Source organism: Salmo salar, chromosome ssa11 (genome assembly GCF_905237065.1).
Source record: "Salmo salar chromosome ssa11, Ssal_v3.1, whole genome shotgun sequence".
Lineage (NCBI taxonomy): Eukaryota > Metazoa > Chordata > Actinopteri > Salmoniformes > Salmonidae > Salmo > Salmo salar.
This window is the reverse complement of record NC_059452.1, coordinates 20,400,337-20,416,238: the sequence shown is the minus strand read 5'-3', so window position 1 is coordinate 20,416,238 and position 15,902 is coordinate 20,400,337. Positions and strand designations below refer to the sequence as shown.

General features: G+C 42.6%; 1 protein-coding gene across 1 annotated transcript; it reads left to right on the top strand.

Moving 5' to 3' along the window:
* The first annotated feature begins 694 nt into the window (after positions 1 to 694).
* LOC106562200 (aquaporin-9) lies at positions 695 to 15,902 on the top strand. The gene is made up of 6 exons (XM_014126900.2): positions 695 to 984; positions 2,441 to 2,567; positions 5,272 to 5,409; positions 5,641 to 5,759; positions 9,182 to 9,399; positions 13,975 to 15,902. Exons 1-6 carry the CDS (start codon positions 868 to 870, stop codon positions 14,135 to 14,137), a joined length of 882 nt encoding a protein of 293 aa, XP_013982375.1. The 5' UTR covers positions 695 to 867; the 3' UTR covers positions 14,138 to 15,902.

Sequence of the window (15,902 nt, the reverse complement as noted above, 5' to 3'; positions counted from 1 at the left end):
TGAATTTAGTTATTAAGAGATCTCTCAATAGTCATTCTCACGATAGAACATTGTTAGTAGTCACTGACAAATATCAATGGTAAAATGGGTTTGGTTAAAACCCAGTATTGGAGACCTAATGAATAGCTATAGATAGATCAACTCTCCAGTAGGAAGTGCTGCTCAGCCTATAGCTTTTTTTCTAATAGTGGATATAACTTTCAAGATCTGACTTTGTTTCAAAGGTACAAATTCAACATATATAAAGTAATGTTTGTCTATGTTGAAACTTCGTTACTTTGATGGCAAAATCCTGTGGTTGAAATTTCACCCTTAAAACAACAGTTTACATTGATTACTTTTTTAAAATCCAATGTATTTTCCACATAGATTCCACACCACAATACTTGACAAATTGCGTTGAAACCTTGATTCAACCAGTTTGTGCCCAGTAAGATATTTGCCACATTTGAAATATTTAATTATTATCAACCATATAATTAAAACTTGAAAGAATGACTTTGTTGAAAGAAAATAGACAAGTTATGAGTAAATGCACACTGTCTACATTAGCGCGTATAAATGCGCTCTGTCCACGTTCAGTCAGTAGCTGACCATTGGAGTCATTATTGACCAATCAAACACTTATTGACCAATAAAGCACTTAGAGCCAAAGAGTGCACGTCTGGTGGTAGCGGTGGTGATGGGGGACAGTTTCATGGAAGAAAAAGATGAACAGGTCATGTCAGTCGAGTGTACATAATATACGCGTAGTAGGCTACTAAGGGGAGGAGGGGTTATATCCTGAACTACCGGAGAGACGCTCATGTTCGTGCTCACACTCACACTACTCTTCAACTGTCTGTCCTGACAAGAGTGAGACATCAGATGTCCTCGGGAAATATGGACCTTGAGAGGAAAAGAAAAATGAAGGAGCAATGTGCCCTGAGGAAGGACATCATCAAAGAGTTCCTCGCAGAATTTCTGGGGATATTCGTATTAATAGTAAGTACATGGACACTATCCCTCATCACCTGACTGTCATTTAATAGTCTGCTTTAAAGCTGCAACAGTATGGTAATAAGGTGTCAAAATTGTTCTCAGGGGACTTGATCTGTCAACAGGGATATCATGTTTTGACATGTTTAGGTGCTGACTAATATATCCTGATAATGTGGCTTCTCTTTGATGTGCTCATCCGTAATTCTGGTCTGAGAAACTCCTTGGGAGATAATTAAGACATCTAGAGAATGTTGTAATGGCAAGTTTGACAGGTGGAGGATCGGAGGGGGAGAATTAATGGGATGCTTGGTGTTTTCAGACATCAAGAAAAACATGATCAAACACAGTAAAGCTTTACTGACATGCACCATTCACCATTCACCAATCACCATGCACCAATCACCATGCACCATTCACCAATCACCATGCACCATGCACCAATCACCATGCAGCAGGCACCATGCACCATGCACCATTCCATATGATGTATGATCATCACAGTGATTTGACTTTCATATTTCCTTAGAATGTATCTAATCTGTGAATAAATAGACCCAATTTGTGTAGCATACTGCACACCTTTATATTTCCGCAAGCTTCATTATTTGATGAACACGGCTACCCTATATGTTACTTGTAGGCTGTAAATCATCATATGATAGCATCAATATTTAATGCATGGTTTTAAAGCATACCCCCCCCCCCCCCCCCATCAATTGCAATCAACTTGCCAATGAATACAGTGATTTGAAATGGAATGAGAACAGATATACATTACACTGGATACAGAGAAACCATTAGCATAAGATAGACCACCTGGTCCAATTCACAGTTCATAATTCCCCTTAACAGACATACACACTCTCTCTCTCTGCATTATTACTGCAGTAAAAACACACACATTTCCCCATCATCACCAAGCTTGGAGGGAAACACTGTTTACTGAGGTGACATCTACAGGGGTCCTTAATAAGCTGACCTGTCCTTTGCCTTCCACCTGTCCCCTCTAGGTTCACCTCCCCGTCCTGTCCTGTCTGTCTAAGTGTCACAGCTCAGTGGCTGGGCTTACTGAGGCTCAGTCTCAGTGGGCTCAGTGAGTCAGTGGTCATCTAGGTCAGCGGCACAGCATCAACGGACTAATCCACTCCTCACAACAGAAACAGCTATTTTTGGACGGCATCCTTCTTTCAACACTTTTGTTTTGATTTACTTGTCCTTCTAATAAACAATGAAAGGATTAATGATAATTTCCCATGCTTCAAATGGGACATCTTCTATGGCATTCTTACAGGGTTCAGGGGGAACGCACTGATCTAAAAGGGCCATCTAATTAGAAATGAAGGCTGTAGAACAAGAGGACTAGTCTTTAGTGCGTAATTGGAAATTAAAAAACAACGACTCTTTCTTCCTCCTTCCAACATGTTTTTGCTTGTGTTTTTTGTCTCTGTCTCCGTCCCAGCTCTTTGGATGTGGCTCGGTGGCCCAGACAGTGCTGAGTAAGGGAGCTCTGGGAGAACCCCTAACCATACACATCGGCTTCACTCTGGGGGTGATGATGGCCGTCTACGTGGCTGGGGGAGTGTCAGGTGAATACCATACCTCCTTTCCATAACTTTGCATTCTCAACATCCATTTCTAAAGTCCACTCAGCACATAGCCAACATACAGTGTTCTAACATCCCAAATAGTTGATTTTGCAGTATGATTGAAGTTGTAACACAACATGTGTGTTTAGTGTTGAGACTTTTCAGTTGGTCAGCACCTCATTTTATAAGACAGGCCTTTTTTTCTCATTATATCCTCTTTTGTTTGCAACAGGAAACTACAAAAGGAGAGACTGAGATACTGACAGATGTAGTATAGTGTCATTACTGTAAAAAACACAAGATGAACACTGAGAGAAAAAATGATACTTTGCACTCAGTCACCTCTATCCACAAACAACTTGTCCAATTACAAAAGGGGTGGCACGTATCCTAGCGGTTAGAGAGGCGAGCCAGCAACAGGAGGGTTGGTGGTATCAAATCCTAAATTCCATTGTCTACACTCTTAGAAAAAAAGGTTCCAAAAGGTTTCTTCAGCTGTCCCAATAGGCAAACCCATTTTGGTTCCAGGTAGAACCCTTTTGGGTTCCATGTAGAACCTTCTCTACAAAGAAATAGTTATTCAAAGCGTACTCCTATGGGGACAGCCGAAGAACCCTTTAAGATTCTAGGTAGCACCTTTTCTTCTAAGAGTGTACCGTTGCCCTTGAGCAAGGCACTTAACCCCCTACAACAACAGCTCCCTGGGTGCCCAGTGTGGCAGCCCCCGCACCTCTCCAAAAACCTGCTCATGTGTGTCTCAGAGGGGTTAAAAGCAGAAGTCAAATTTTGTGCAATTGACCAAGGGATCTTAATATTAAAAAGGGTTTTGGGTTAAAAAATGTGAGCAGGACTCAAAGGTTATCAATGATTGTTTGTCTTTGATGAAAAGGCTTTACTTTGTCATGAACTTTGACCATGGATGTCTGGCTCTCTTTGCTCTCAGGTACTAAACTCTTAAAGGACAACATGTACTTCCCACATGTCTGGGTAACTGTGTGTTATGGCTCCATGGATGTCCTCACATCCACATGTTCACTTGTTCATTGTTTGAGAAAGGGGGAGATGATGTCCATCCCTATTGTCAGGTAGATCACAGGAGAGAAAGTAAAGAGTACAGTCATGGATCACTAACACTATCCTGTGTGCTTCACCCTGACTTGTGTCCTGGGGAAAGTCCACATACAGTAACAGCAATGGACTGTGGATACCTAGGTCATCACTAGAGACTCAGCAACATGGCAAAAATGATACAGAGAACATCATCTTAGTATTCCATAGCAGTCTGGACTCAACGTGGGGACCATTTAGTATTACCCTAACTGGGGAAGAGGCACAGAGGAAATGGAAGAAATATGCAATAGCTCGATTACCCATTCCTAATGCCTGGCTGCTTCTTGATGTCAGAGGATGAAGTGTGCCGGCTAGATTTACAAGGCTGGAGTTGTGTGTCCTCACGTCCAGGGGAACTTTATTGGGTGCATTCCATAGAGATTAAAGCAAGGATCGCCCTCTCCTTCTCGCTTCGGCAGCAATAATGACACAGAGGGATAACATTAGGGGGAATTACTTTTTAAAAGTCACGCTGCCTTAGGTGAGCTTGCTGAGCAAGGTGGAGAGTGCTTTTTAATCAGCAATCAAGGGTTTCATTATGTCTCAGCGAGGCTTTACGTAATGGGGGATGATGAGTTGTAATTTGAAATTGCCGTGGTAATTTCCATCACAATTGGGACATAAAAGAGCAACGGCGTGATTAGAGCTTTTAATGCCCACCCCCGGGATAATATGAACACTGTAGCATATGAGATAATATGAGTGTTATATGAGCCATACTCAATGTGCTTTCATCTTAGAAAATCCAGTGTTGGCAGAGTGTGAGCTTAGTCTTTGTACTGTATCTCTAAAGCTCAACTCAGGACCACCCCTCATCCTCAATGCCTGGTTTACAGCTGCAGCACATCAGACCAGTGTTGGGAAGCCAACATTTATGCCATGTTTGGATGAATGTGGATTAATCATTAATTGAGGAGCTTCCTTGAGCGAAAATGAATTCAGCAAGAATGGAGTGTGTAGTAGGCTACAGTATAGGAACCTTTACTGCATGATTGGGCCATTCAACCCTGGGGCCCATGTGTGGATGAGAAGCCTTCACGCTGTTAGGTGACATCTCTGATGATGATCACAGGTATTGGACTAATGAGCTTTACTGGGGCATGGGTCTCCAGTCTTCCCAGCCAGGCTAGCCTCTCCAAGTGGAACACAACACACTTCTGTTTCCCCCCGCTCCTTTTCACTCCTATGTCGGCGATGCTAATTTACAGGCAGAGTAAACCAGCACCCTTGTTAGCGGAGGTGTGTCATGACCGGGTCATTCCAACGACATGCAGTTTGCACGAGCCTTAAGCAGATTCAGGCAGATTATGTCAGACCCAATTCCGATCGGATGTTTCAGCCAGCTGTTGTGGCCACAGTTAGTGAACAGGGCTGGGGATTAGTGTTTGGGGCGCTCTGAAACCCCCAGCAGTGTTGCCCCGCTGAGGTCACCCAGAGCCTCGGTCCCCACCTTTTGCCCCGCCTAGTGTTGTGCCGTCATTGTGTCTATGACTGAATCCACTAAATAAGGATAGTGGTTATAAATGAATGTGTCTCAGACTTCCTACAAAAGCTTGAACCTTGTTTTGAAATCCAGTTTTGACCTTTGTTCCAGGGGCTCATGTGAACCCAGCAGTCTCCCTGGCCATGGTGGTCCTGGGCAAGCTGCCTATAAAGAAGTTCCCTGTCTACGTGGCAGCACAGTTCCTGGGTGCCTTCGCTGGATCTTGTGCTGTCTATGGGTTGTATTATGGTAGGTGTTACTGTCATCATGTCCATCACTGTCACAATAATCATCATCATTATGATCATACACATTAATGCAGAGATTCTAAATGGAACCCAAATTCATAGCATTTAGCCAGTGTGATATTTGAATGGAAAGGTATTGATCATTATTGGAGTGGGAACATTATAGGTTATTAATAACACTAACATTATTGGGAAAACTCAATGGATAATTCCATTATTCCCTTTTTCATAGATGCCTTAATGGAACACACAGGAGGAGTTATGCAAGTTACTGGTGTCAATGCCACAGCTAATATATGGGCATCCTACCCTGCCAAGCACATCTCAGTCCTTGGAGGATTCGTAGACCAGGTGAGAGATGCACCATCAATGGTTATCTAACCATATCCTAATACTTTTTGTTACTGAATGATATGAGCCGCACAGGCACACACCCTGATTTATGTTTGAAGTGAGCTAGAACATGCCAGTACTTGTGTAATAGTATGTATATAAGTGAATGTGCACGTGAGCATTCATTTATTTAACCAGGCAAATCAGTTAAGAACACATTTTTATTTACAATGATGGGCTATCCCGGCCAAACTAACCCTAACCTGGATGACGCTGGGCCAATTGTGCACCGCCCTATGGGACTCCCGATCACGACCGGTTGTGATACAGCCCAGGATTGAACCCGGGTCTGTAGTTACGCCTCTAGCACTGCGATGCAGTGCCTTAGAGCACTGCACCCCTCGGGCCCCCGAATGCATTTAGATCAGTCATGTGCATGTAAGTAACTAAGCGTACATGGTGAACAGGCAGTAGTATGTGTCAAATCAAATCAAATCAAATGTTAGCTGTCACATGGTTCGTAACCAACAGGTGTAGACGAAGAGTGAAATGCTTACTTATGGGCCCTTCCCAACAATGCAGAGAGGGAGAAAATAAAGAAATAATAGAAAAGTAATAACACATAAAAGTAATAATAAATACACAATGAGTAACGATAACTTGGCTATGTACACGGGGTACCAGTACTGAGTCGATGGGTATGAGGTAATTGAGGTAGGTATGTACATATAGCTAGGAATAAAGTGACTAAGCAACAAGATATATAATAAACAGTAGCAGCAGCAGTAGTCATGAGTCAAGAAGGTTAGTGCAAAAAAGGGTCAATGCAGATCGTCTGGATAGCTATTTGGTTAACTGTTTAACTAACTATTTAGCAGTCTTGTGTCTTGGGGGTAGAAACTGTTCAGGGTCCTGTTGGTTCCAGACTTGGTGCGTCAGTACCGCTTGCCGTGCAGTAGTAGAGAGAACAGTCTATGACTTGGGTGTCTGGAATCTTTTACATTTTTCAGGGCCACCGCCTGGTATAGAGGTCCTGGATGGCAGGGAGCTCGGCCCTAGTGATGTACTGGGCCGTACGCACTACCCTCTGTAACGCCTTGTGGTTTGATGCCAAGCAGTTGCCATACCAAGTGGTGATGCAGCCAGTCAAGATGTTCTCAGTGGTGCAGCTGTAGAACTTTTGGGGGATCTGAGGGCCCATGCCAAATCTTTTCAGCCTCCTGAAGGGGAAGAGTTGTCGTGTCCTCTTCACGACTGTGTTGGTGTGTGTGGACCATGATAGATCCTAAGTGATGTGGACACTGATGAACTTGAAGGTCTCGACCCGCTCCACTACAGCCCCGTCGATGTGAATGGGAGCATGCTCGGCCCTCTGTTTCCTGTAGTCCATGATCTGCTCCTTAGTCTTGCTGACGTTGAAGGAGAGTTTGTTGTCCTGGTCCTGCCAAGGCTCTGACCCCCGTGTTGAGGGTCAGCATGGCGGATGTGTTGTTGCCTACCCTCACCACCTGGGGTCGGCCGTCTGGAAGTCCAGGATCCAGTTTCAGAGGGAGGTGTTCAGTCCCAGTGTCCTTAGCTTAGTGATGAGCTTGAGGGCACTATGGTGTTGAACGCTGAGCTGAGTCATTGAACAGCATTCTCACATAAATGTTCCTCTTGTCCAGGTGGGAGAGGGCAGTGTGGAGTGCAATAGAGATTGCGTCATCTGTGGATCAGTTGGGGCGGTATGCGAATTGGATTGACTCCAGGGTGTCTGGGATGATGTTGATGTGAACCATGACCAGCCTTTCAAAGCATTTCATGGCTACAGATGTGATACGGGGTACGGGGTGATAGTCATTTAGACAGGTTACCTTGGCGTTCTTGAACACAGGGACTATAGTGGTCTGCTTGAAACATGTAGGTATTACAGACTGTGTCAGGGAGAGGTTGAAAATGTCAGTGAAGACACTTGCCAGCTGGTCAGCGCATGCTCTGAGTAGGCATCCTGGTACTCAGAGCATGCAGATTATTCCTGGTAATCCTTGTGAATGTTAACCTGTTTTAAAGTTCCTACTCAAATCGGGCAACGGAGAGCGTGATCACACAGTCGTCCGGAACAGCTGTTGCTCTCATACATATATTGTGAGCAATACTGGCTGAGCAAAAACAACCATATGTGTTGAATACCCAAGAGCTGAGTGTGCACATGCAAGTTTGGTTTCGAATTGAAGGCAGTGAAATTTACAGTAAATTAAGGATTTTTAAAAACTTTTTATATAAATAGCTTTACTATTCAGTTTATTGAGAAGTCTTTGAAAATAAATGCTATTTTTTCAATTATTTCATTGTAATTGTAGTTTACTTCCTAAATTGACTGCCTTCAATTCGAATTCAGCCCAACCTTGATGTGTGTGTGTGTGTGTGTGTGTGTGTGTGTGTGTGTGTGTGTGTGTGTGTGTGTGTGTGTGTGTGTGTGTGTGTGTGTGTGTGTGTGTGTGTGTGTGTGGTTATGTGGTTATGTGGTTATGTGGTTGGGTGTGTGGGTAGGGGGTCAAAATATAATCAGAAAACAATCATTAACTGACTAATAGAAGCAAACATTCAAGCAGTCGTTTTCCCCTCTATGAACAGTAATTCATGCAATTGTTGAGTTGTTGAGTATTTTTAGCCCAAGATAAGGTTTGCTCCTAATATCTAACCATATGGATACTGTTCAAAAGACTTTAAAGCTGCCTAATCTATCCTTCATCCAGGGGAAAGGGGAAGCCCCATTATAGGCTTAGGCAACAGAATAGACGGCCACAGGTCATCACAGCAAATTAGTCCTGCTGGCCACAGACAGTCATTATAAAACCCAGACCATAACAACAAGCCATTCTCCCCCGTCACTATCTGGTATCCAACTCCTATTATCATCTACCATTACATAAAAAGCTACAAGGAATACCACTGTTATGCTATTATGAGAGGCTGTCTTTTCTATATTGGTGGAGGAATCACAGTAACAGCATGAGCAGTAGCTACAGACTGTTCATTTTGTAGCGGTAATGAATATACTGAATACAGATGTAGGATCTTAATTTGATCACTCTTTTGTTGCTGCGAATTTTCCTGCACTGCAGGAAATGCAAATTTGCAGTGTATTCAATGTTTAAAAGGCTGTTAGCGCTTGTAAACAATGCAAGCCACTGCCAGGGAATCTAAACCAAAGCATGGACTGCTGTCATACCTTGTCCATAGACTACTTACAGGTTGAGTAAACCAATATGTTATTTTGTAATTTGGGCAAACTATCCCTTTAATTATAATCTACATAATATTTCACATTTCCTGATGCTGCAGGATTATTTTCCTGCTGTAGCAAACTGGTTCAAATTAAGATCCTACATCTGTATGTCTGTCAATTATCTGTTTTGATCATTGCTATCTCAAACTCATGGCTGATGCCTTGTCTCCAGGTAATAGGAACAGCTGCCTTGATCTTGTGCATTCTGGCCATTATTGATGGGAAGAACATTGGAGCTCCTAAAGGGATGGAGCCACTGTGCATTGGCTTGATCATCATGGCCATCGGAGTGTCCATGGGACTCAACTGTGGCTATCCCATCAACCCTGCCAGAGACCTGGGCCCAAGGCTCTTCACTGCTGTGGCCGGATGGGGCATGGAGGTGTTCCGGTAATTTTCAACAATGCTTATACTAGAGAGAAGACAAGTCCCACAAATGAGAGCTGGATTGCCTCCATAAGTACAGTAGCATTTCACAAACATTGTTAGATGCCTTTTGCCCTGAAACCCTTTGAAATTGAAAATTAGCTTTCTTCTCCTAAAAAAATCTAACAGCCCGTGCTCACTTTACAGTAGAACATTGAAAGATTCATGAAGACGAAAAAACAGAGTATGTGTGTGTGACAGGAAAGCCCCTCTCTGATCTGAGCGTGCCAAGCGGAGCTGCAGGCACATCATGCTGCTTTTCAGTCCTCCTCCCCAGCAGTGGCTGGGAGTTGGGCACGCAGTGTGAGAAACATGGGAGTGAATACCAGCGGCCTGGCCTCCTTCAGGAAGAGCAGGAGTATGCGGCTCTATCGCTATCTCTGCTCTTCTGACAATCTCAATCAATATTTCCAGCAACCTCTTGTATCTCCTGCATTTTCAAAAAGGCTTGGAGACGTGAGCGGGCAGAGTAAGATTCTTTTTCCGCACATAAATATTCCATGCTTCATATAACAGAAAAATGGCACCATTGTGTGTCCTACTGTCAGAGGCAGACTCCCTCTCTCTGCCATCACTCCTCAAAGCTGTCCCTGGTCTTTGGGTATTTATTTACACTAGATAAGCAAAGCGGTCATCGGCTGTAATGTCTGTACTTTGCCATGCAAACTTCCACTGTCCCCAGAGAAACCTGGGTGAAGCAATTCACAAGCAGTTATTTAACAATGAGAGCTGGGCTAAAGAAGAGTTACATAAGATAAATGTGAAGGATATGAGGGACATCTCTGCCAGTGCACTATAGACTTCTCTTCAGTAGAGGGCGCTGTCTGATCTAATGGCCAAAGTCAACAGTTTCCCAACCTGCACTTTGGGGAGAACGCGCCATTGCACATATTTGTTCTATTCCAGCACTAGCACAGTTCATCGGAAAAGGGCTGGTCGGTTAAATCACTAGCTGAATCAGAAGTGCCGGAGCTAGAATAGAACAATTGTGTGCAATGGCTGGGGGTCCCCTACTGGGGTGGGAAACGTTGACGTACAGTATTTGACCCTCTACTGGGGTGGGAAACGTTGACGTACAGTATTTGACCCTCTACTGGGGTGGGAAACGTTGACGTACAGTATTTGACCCTCTACTGGGGTGGGAAACGTTAACGTACAGTATTTGACCCTCTACTGGGGTGGGAAACGTTGACGTACAGTATTTGACCCTCTACTGGGGTGGGAAACGTTAACGTACAGTATTTGACCCTCTACTTTATACCGTGTTCACTCTACATCTTACCAGATGTTTTGCATACAGATGTAGGATCTTAATTTGAACACCCTGTTATAGGAGAACTCTCCTGCAATGCAGGACATTTAAAACTTGTAGTGTATTTGAAGTTTAAAAAGGTTTCTAAAGTTTGTAATTTCCACTTTGAGATTGAAGACTTGATTTTCCCTTATCAAAAATGTATGAACCCCTACAAAAATGTCCATGAATTATAATTTCCTGTTGCTGCAGGATTCCTTTCCTGCTGTAGCAAGCTGACTCAAATTAATATAATCTCTATATGAGATTATCCATATACGTATACATTTAAGATTAGTTCTCTCTAATGCGCACATAAACCTGCGGCCCTGAGATTTACATCATACTGTCAAATTTGACGTAATCTGCCCATTTGAAATATAGATTTAAGTACGTCCCTTAAATCTCAGACGTTTTAGCAGCACACACAGCTGTAATCACGATGTTAAGATAGAGATGTATAAGGGTGATAGTAGGATATAAAGCGTACATTCCATCCACCATACATTACATCCACTGAATCTCTGTAGAGAAACTGAAAGCAATAGGACCAGGTACAGTGGCACATTTCTTTGACGTCAGTAGGTACAGTAGGAAGAGCTGGGAGTGTGCCATGTCTACGAGACGTCATCGTGTGACCCAGTGTGTCTGTCTGTCATCAGGCCTGATCATGGGATATGGTTAGTCACCCTGGCTCTGCCATAGATTACACACCCTAATCCACCAGCCCTGTAGTCTGCATCCACCCCCTGGTAGTTTAGCAGCTAAACACAGCCTGTTTAGACACTGTCTGTTTTCCTACCTGGGCCTTGTCACGTCAGTGCTGGTAATTCAGTCCCTTTCGCCCACAGGATCCAACCAGTCAGTACTAGCAGAGGGAGGCTAATCTCTATCAAGGAGTTGCAGTGAGGTGATCAAGCGCTCAGTTCAGGACAGAATCAGGACATGTACTACGTAGGCTACAGTAGCAAAGAGCTGTTTAGGTGGGAGTTTGAGGGGTGATCTGGGGGTCATTGGAAATTGTTAGGCTTTTACTATTACCCGCTATTAAGATAACTGGCAAATCTGTAAAGCACAATTAGAATTAGGCATTAATAGAAACAGATTGGTGGGGAGTGGGAACAGATCAACTTTATGTATAGTTGGATCAATAGACTAGCAGGCAGATTGAAACCTCTTAAGGATCCGCCCCTTTTTTAAAAATTTTTGCCTAAAATGACATACCCAAATCTACCTGTAGCTCAGGCCCTGAAGCAAGGATATTTATATTCTTTGTACCATTTGAAAGGAAACACTTTGAAGTTTGTGGAAAAGTGAAAGGAATATAGGAGATTATAACACAATAGATCTTGTAAAAGATAATACAAAGAATAGCCAACCGTTCTTTTGTATTTTTTTGTATCATCATCTTTGAAATGCAAGAGAAAGGCCATAATGTATTATACCAGCCCAGGTGCAATTTAGATTCTGGCCACTAGATGGCAGCAGTGTATGTGCACCGTTTAGACTGATCTGATGAACCATTGCATTTCTGTTAAAAATGTTGTATCAAGACTGCCCAAATGTGCCTAATTTGTTTATTAATAACTTTTCACGTTCAAAATTGTACACTCTCCTCAAACAATAGCATGGTATTCTTTCACTGTAATAGCTACTGTAAATTAGACAGTGCAGTTAGATTAACAAGAATTGAAGCTTTCTGCCAATATCAGATATGTCTATATCCTGGGAAATGTTCCTGTTACTTACAACCTCATGCTAATCGCATTAGCCTACATTAGCTCAACTGTCCCGTGGAAGGGACACTGATCCCGAAAATGTGAGAGAGAGTAGAGGAGTAGTGAGAGGTGGAGATTAGAGAGAGCCTATCTAGGGGGTCTTACTGTGTAAATAAACAAAAGGTAGTAGTGGAATCTGCTTCCAACGTACTAGTGGAGGCTGCTGAAGGGTAGGACGGCTCATAATAATGGCTGGAACGGAGCAAATGGAATGGTCTGTGTGTTTGATGTATTTGATACCATTCCACTGATTCCGCTCCAGCCATTACCACAAGCCCATCCTCCCCAATTAAGGTGCCACCAACCTCCTGTGTAATGTACAGTAGCGTACCCCAGACCATGGCACGTTCTTGGGTTGCTTTAAAGCCCCATGCAGTGTCTTTTTCAATGTATTTTTAAATCATTACTGTATCACATGAAAATAACGGCAAATATATTTTTTATCAATAATTACCCTGAGCCTCCTTTTGCTATCGATTATGATGTCTGATTGTGTGGGCGTGTTGATACAAATTGAAATATATTTTCATACACATCCCTGATTGGTGGATAGAATCATCCCTGCTTACCCCTTCAAATTAAGAGGATACATATGCAGGTAGAAGACAACTGGTCATTGGTCCGAATAATTAGATTAGATTATGATTTAATGCTGTCGGCCAAAAACGGCATCCCACCTGAACAGGCTGAAACTCCAAGCATTTTTTCAATAAGCTCTTACTCTTAAAGGGAATTATAATATTTTTCACAATTTCAGAGTGTTTTTTACACCTCATAGTGTGGAGATATCATAAAATAAACAGGTAAATCATGTTTTTGACTGCACTGTCCCTTTAATGCGGGCGACCACTATTTACCCTGTAGATAGTGTACAAAACATTACTGAGTTGCACCCCCTTTTGCTCTCAGAACAGCCTCAATTCGTCGGGGCATGGACTCTACAAGGTGTCGAAAGCGTTCCACAGGGATGCTTGCCCATGTTGACGACAATGCTTCCCACAGTTGTGTCAACTTGCTTGGATGTCCTTTCGGTGGTGGACCATTCTTGATTCACACGGGAAACTTTTGAGCATGAAAAACCCAGCAGCGTTGCAGTTCTTGACACACTCAAACTGGTGCGCCTGGCACCTACTGCTATACCCCGTTCAAAGACACTTAAATCTTTTGTCTTGCCCATTCACCCTCTGAATGGTACACATACACAAACCATGTTCTCTCAAGGCTTAAAAATCCTTCTTTAACCTGTCTCTTCCCCTTCATCTACACTGATTGAAGTGGATTTAACAAGTGACATTATAAGGGATCATAGCTTTCACCTGGATTCACTTGGTCAGTCTATGTCATGGAAAGTTCCTAATGTTTTGTACACTCAGTGTATTTGGTATTAAATGTTTTATTTTAACTTACTCACTACAAAGTCAAATGTAAACTCCTAAACCCCTGTATGTATATCTCCTCTGGTCTGTGCAGTGCTGGAGGCTGCTGGTGGTGGATCCCAGTAGCGGGGCCCATGGTGGGAGGAGTGGTGGGGGCCGGCGTTTACTTCCTGTTCATCGAGCTGCACCATGCCGAGCCTGAGAAACAGGGGGAGAACAACGTCAAGGACAAATACGAGATGGTCACCCTGAGTTAGACAGAGAGGTCATGGGCCCCAATGGTACTGAGGCTTGGCAGCTTCCTACCCCTTTAACCCTCAACAGGCTAAACATTCACCTCAATGAGGCCACACTTGACACAACCTTCTCTGCCGGCACTAGAGTCATTTCCTCTGTCTAAGGGACCTGAGGTCAGGTCTCAGTCTAAGGGACCTGAGGTCAGGTCTCGGTCTTTGCACTCTCATGGACAGGTCCGCTGAAAGAATGCCAGTTGAGCCAACACATAAAAAACACAAACAATGTTAATGTTAAATTCACAAGCACAAGCTGAGATCTCAGGCATGTTTACTAGCCCATGACATCATCAACATCAGGTGTTCAGACTATCCATTCTACTCTGAGGATAGTTCCTGACTACAGTGATTTTTAAGAATTTATATTGCATTTCTTGTATAGGGCTATTTTTCATTGCAGGAGGAATTTTCCAAGTTTGAAATGTCTCAATATTTTCTCTTTCAGGCAGAGGCAATGGTAAATGTTATTAACAACATAGAAAATAGCCAGTAACAGTTTCGATGATGGAAGGAAGAAAGTGTGTATATTTTTTGTCATTGAGCTAGTTTAATGGTATGCTCTTTGGAGTGTCTTCCGTCTTCTGCTTCACTTCATCCATCTATTTGTTACAGTTGTGTGAATCGCTCTGCCTGCTGCGACGCACAGCCTCATCACTGCATGTGTGCTATAGCTAACACACATCTATGTATTTGTGCTTTGAAATGCTCATAGTCTTTTTTCCTAGCATTTATTTTTAGAGTGCAGAAAAAACAGCCTTAATGTGTGTGAAATGAGCCTCACACCGTTCAGTTTGTACTCTCTCTCTCTCGTGGAGCACAGAACTATGTATCGTGACATGGCATCACTTCTGAATTATTTGTATCTGACTTTTATTTCCTCTTATATAACGTTCCTGCTGTCATGTGCATACATTTTCATAGAAGCATGAGTAGGGAAGCCTAGTATCTACAGTACCTAGCATTGAAATGTTTTAATAAACAATATACTGTATGAAGAGTCCATTGAGAGATAGTTTACCCCACTGGCCAATGGCCATATGGGAATGTATAAAAATGGTTTGTTTATCATAATCAATACGTTATTCCTCCAATGATGTGACTAGGATTTAACCACTCAGGAACTCCTACACTATGACCTATAGTGAACTGGACAATAACAGAATAACATCAGTACAACTTCCAACAATAGAGCCCTTCAACTCATACAAAAACACTAAAATGAACCAAGTCCTTCCATCCTAGTAATGTTATTTAGCCATGAGTGGGCAGAGGAACATGGGTGGGCAGAGGAACACTAGTTCCCTATTCCCAGAAGAGCCCTCACCAATGGAACACATTTTATAACCTGTATGTGGCTTACTACTGAACCAGATATAATTCGTAGGGAAAAATAATCTCTATTATTTTACACCTTTGTTACTTAGTGGTTTAGTTGCTGTAGTTTCTTATTGTAGTTTGTTTTTTGCTTTAAAAAATTGCTACTTGTACTTTGGATGACTACGTGATGCTAGCTTGATTCTCCTGAGATTCAACCTTTTTAGGAGTACAATGTTTTATGGCTGTTGTTTTTTTGTTGCTTCACTTGGCTTAAAAAAAGATAAAAGGCACTTTTACTCACACAATTTTTCTCAGATGCTATTTGATAAAAGTTACTTGTTTGTGAAGGTCATTTTGTAATTTATACAACTGTATTGTAGATTTTACAAAAATACATATTTTATGTGCATTA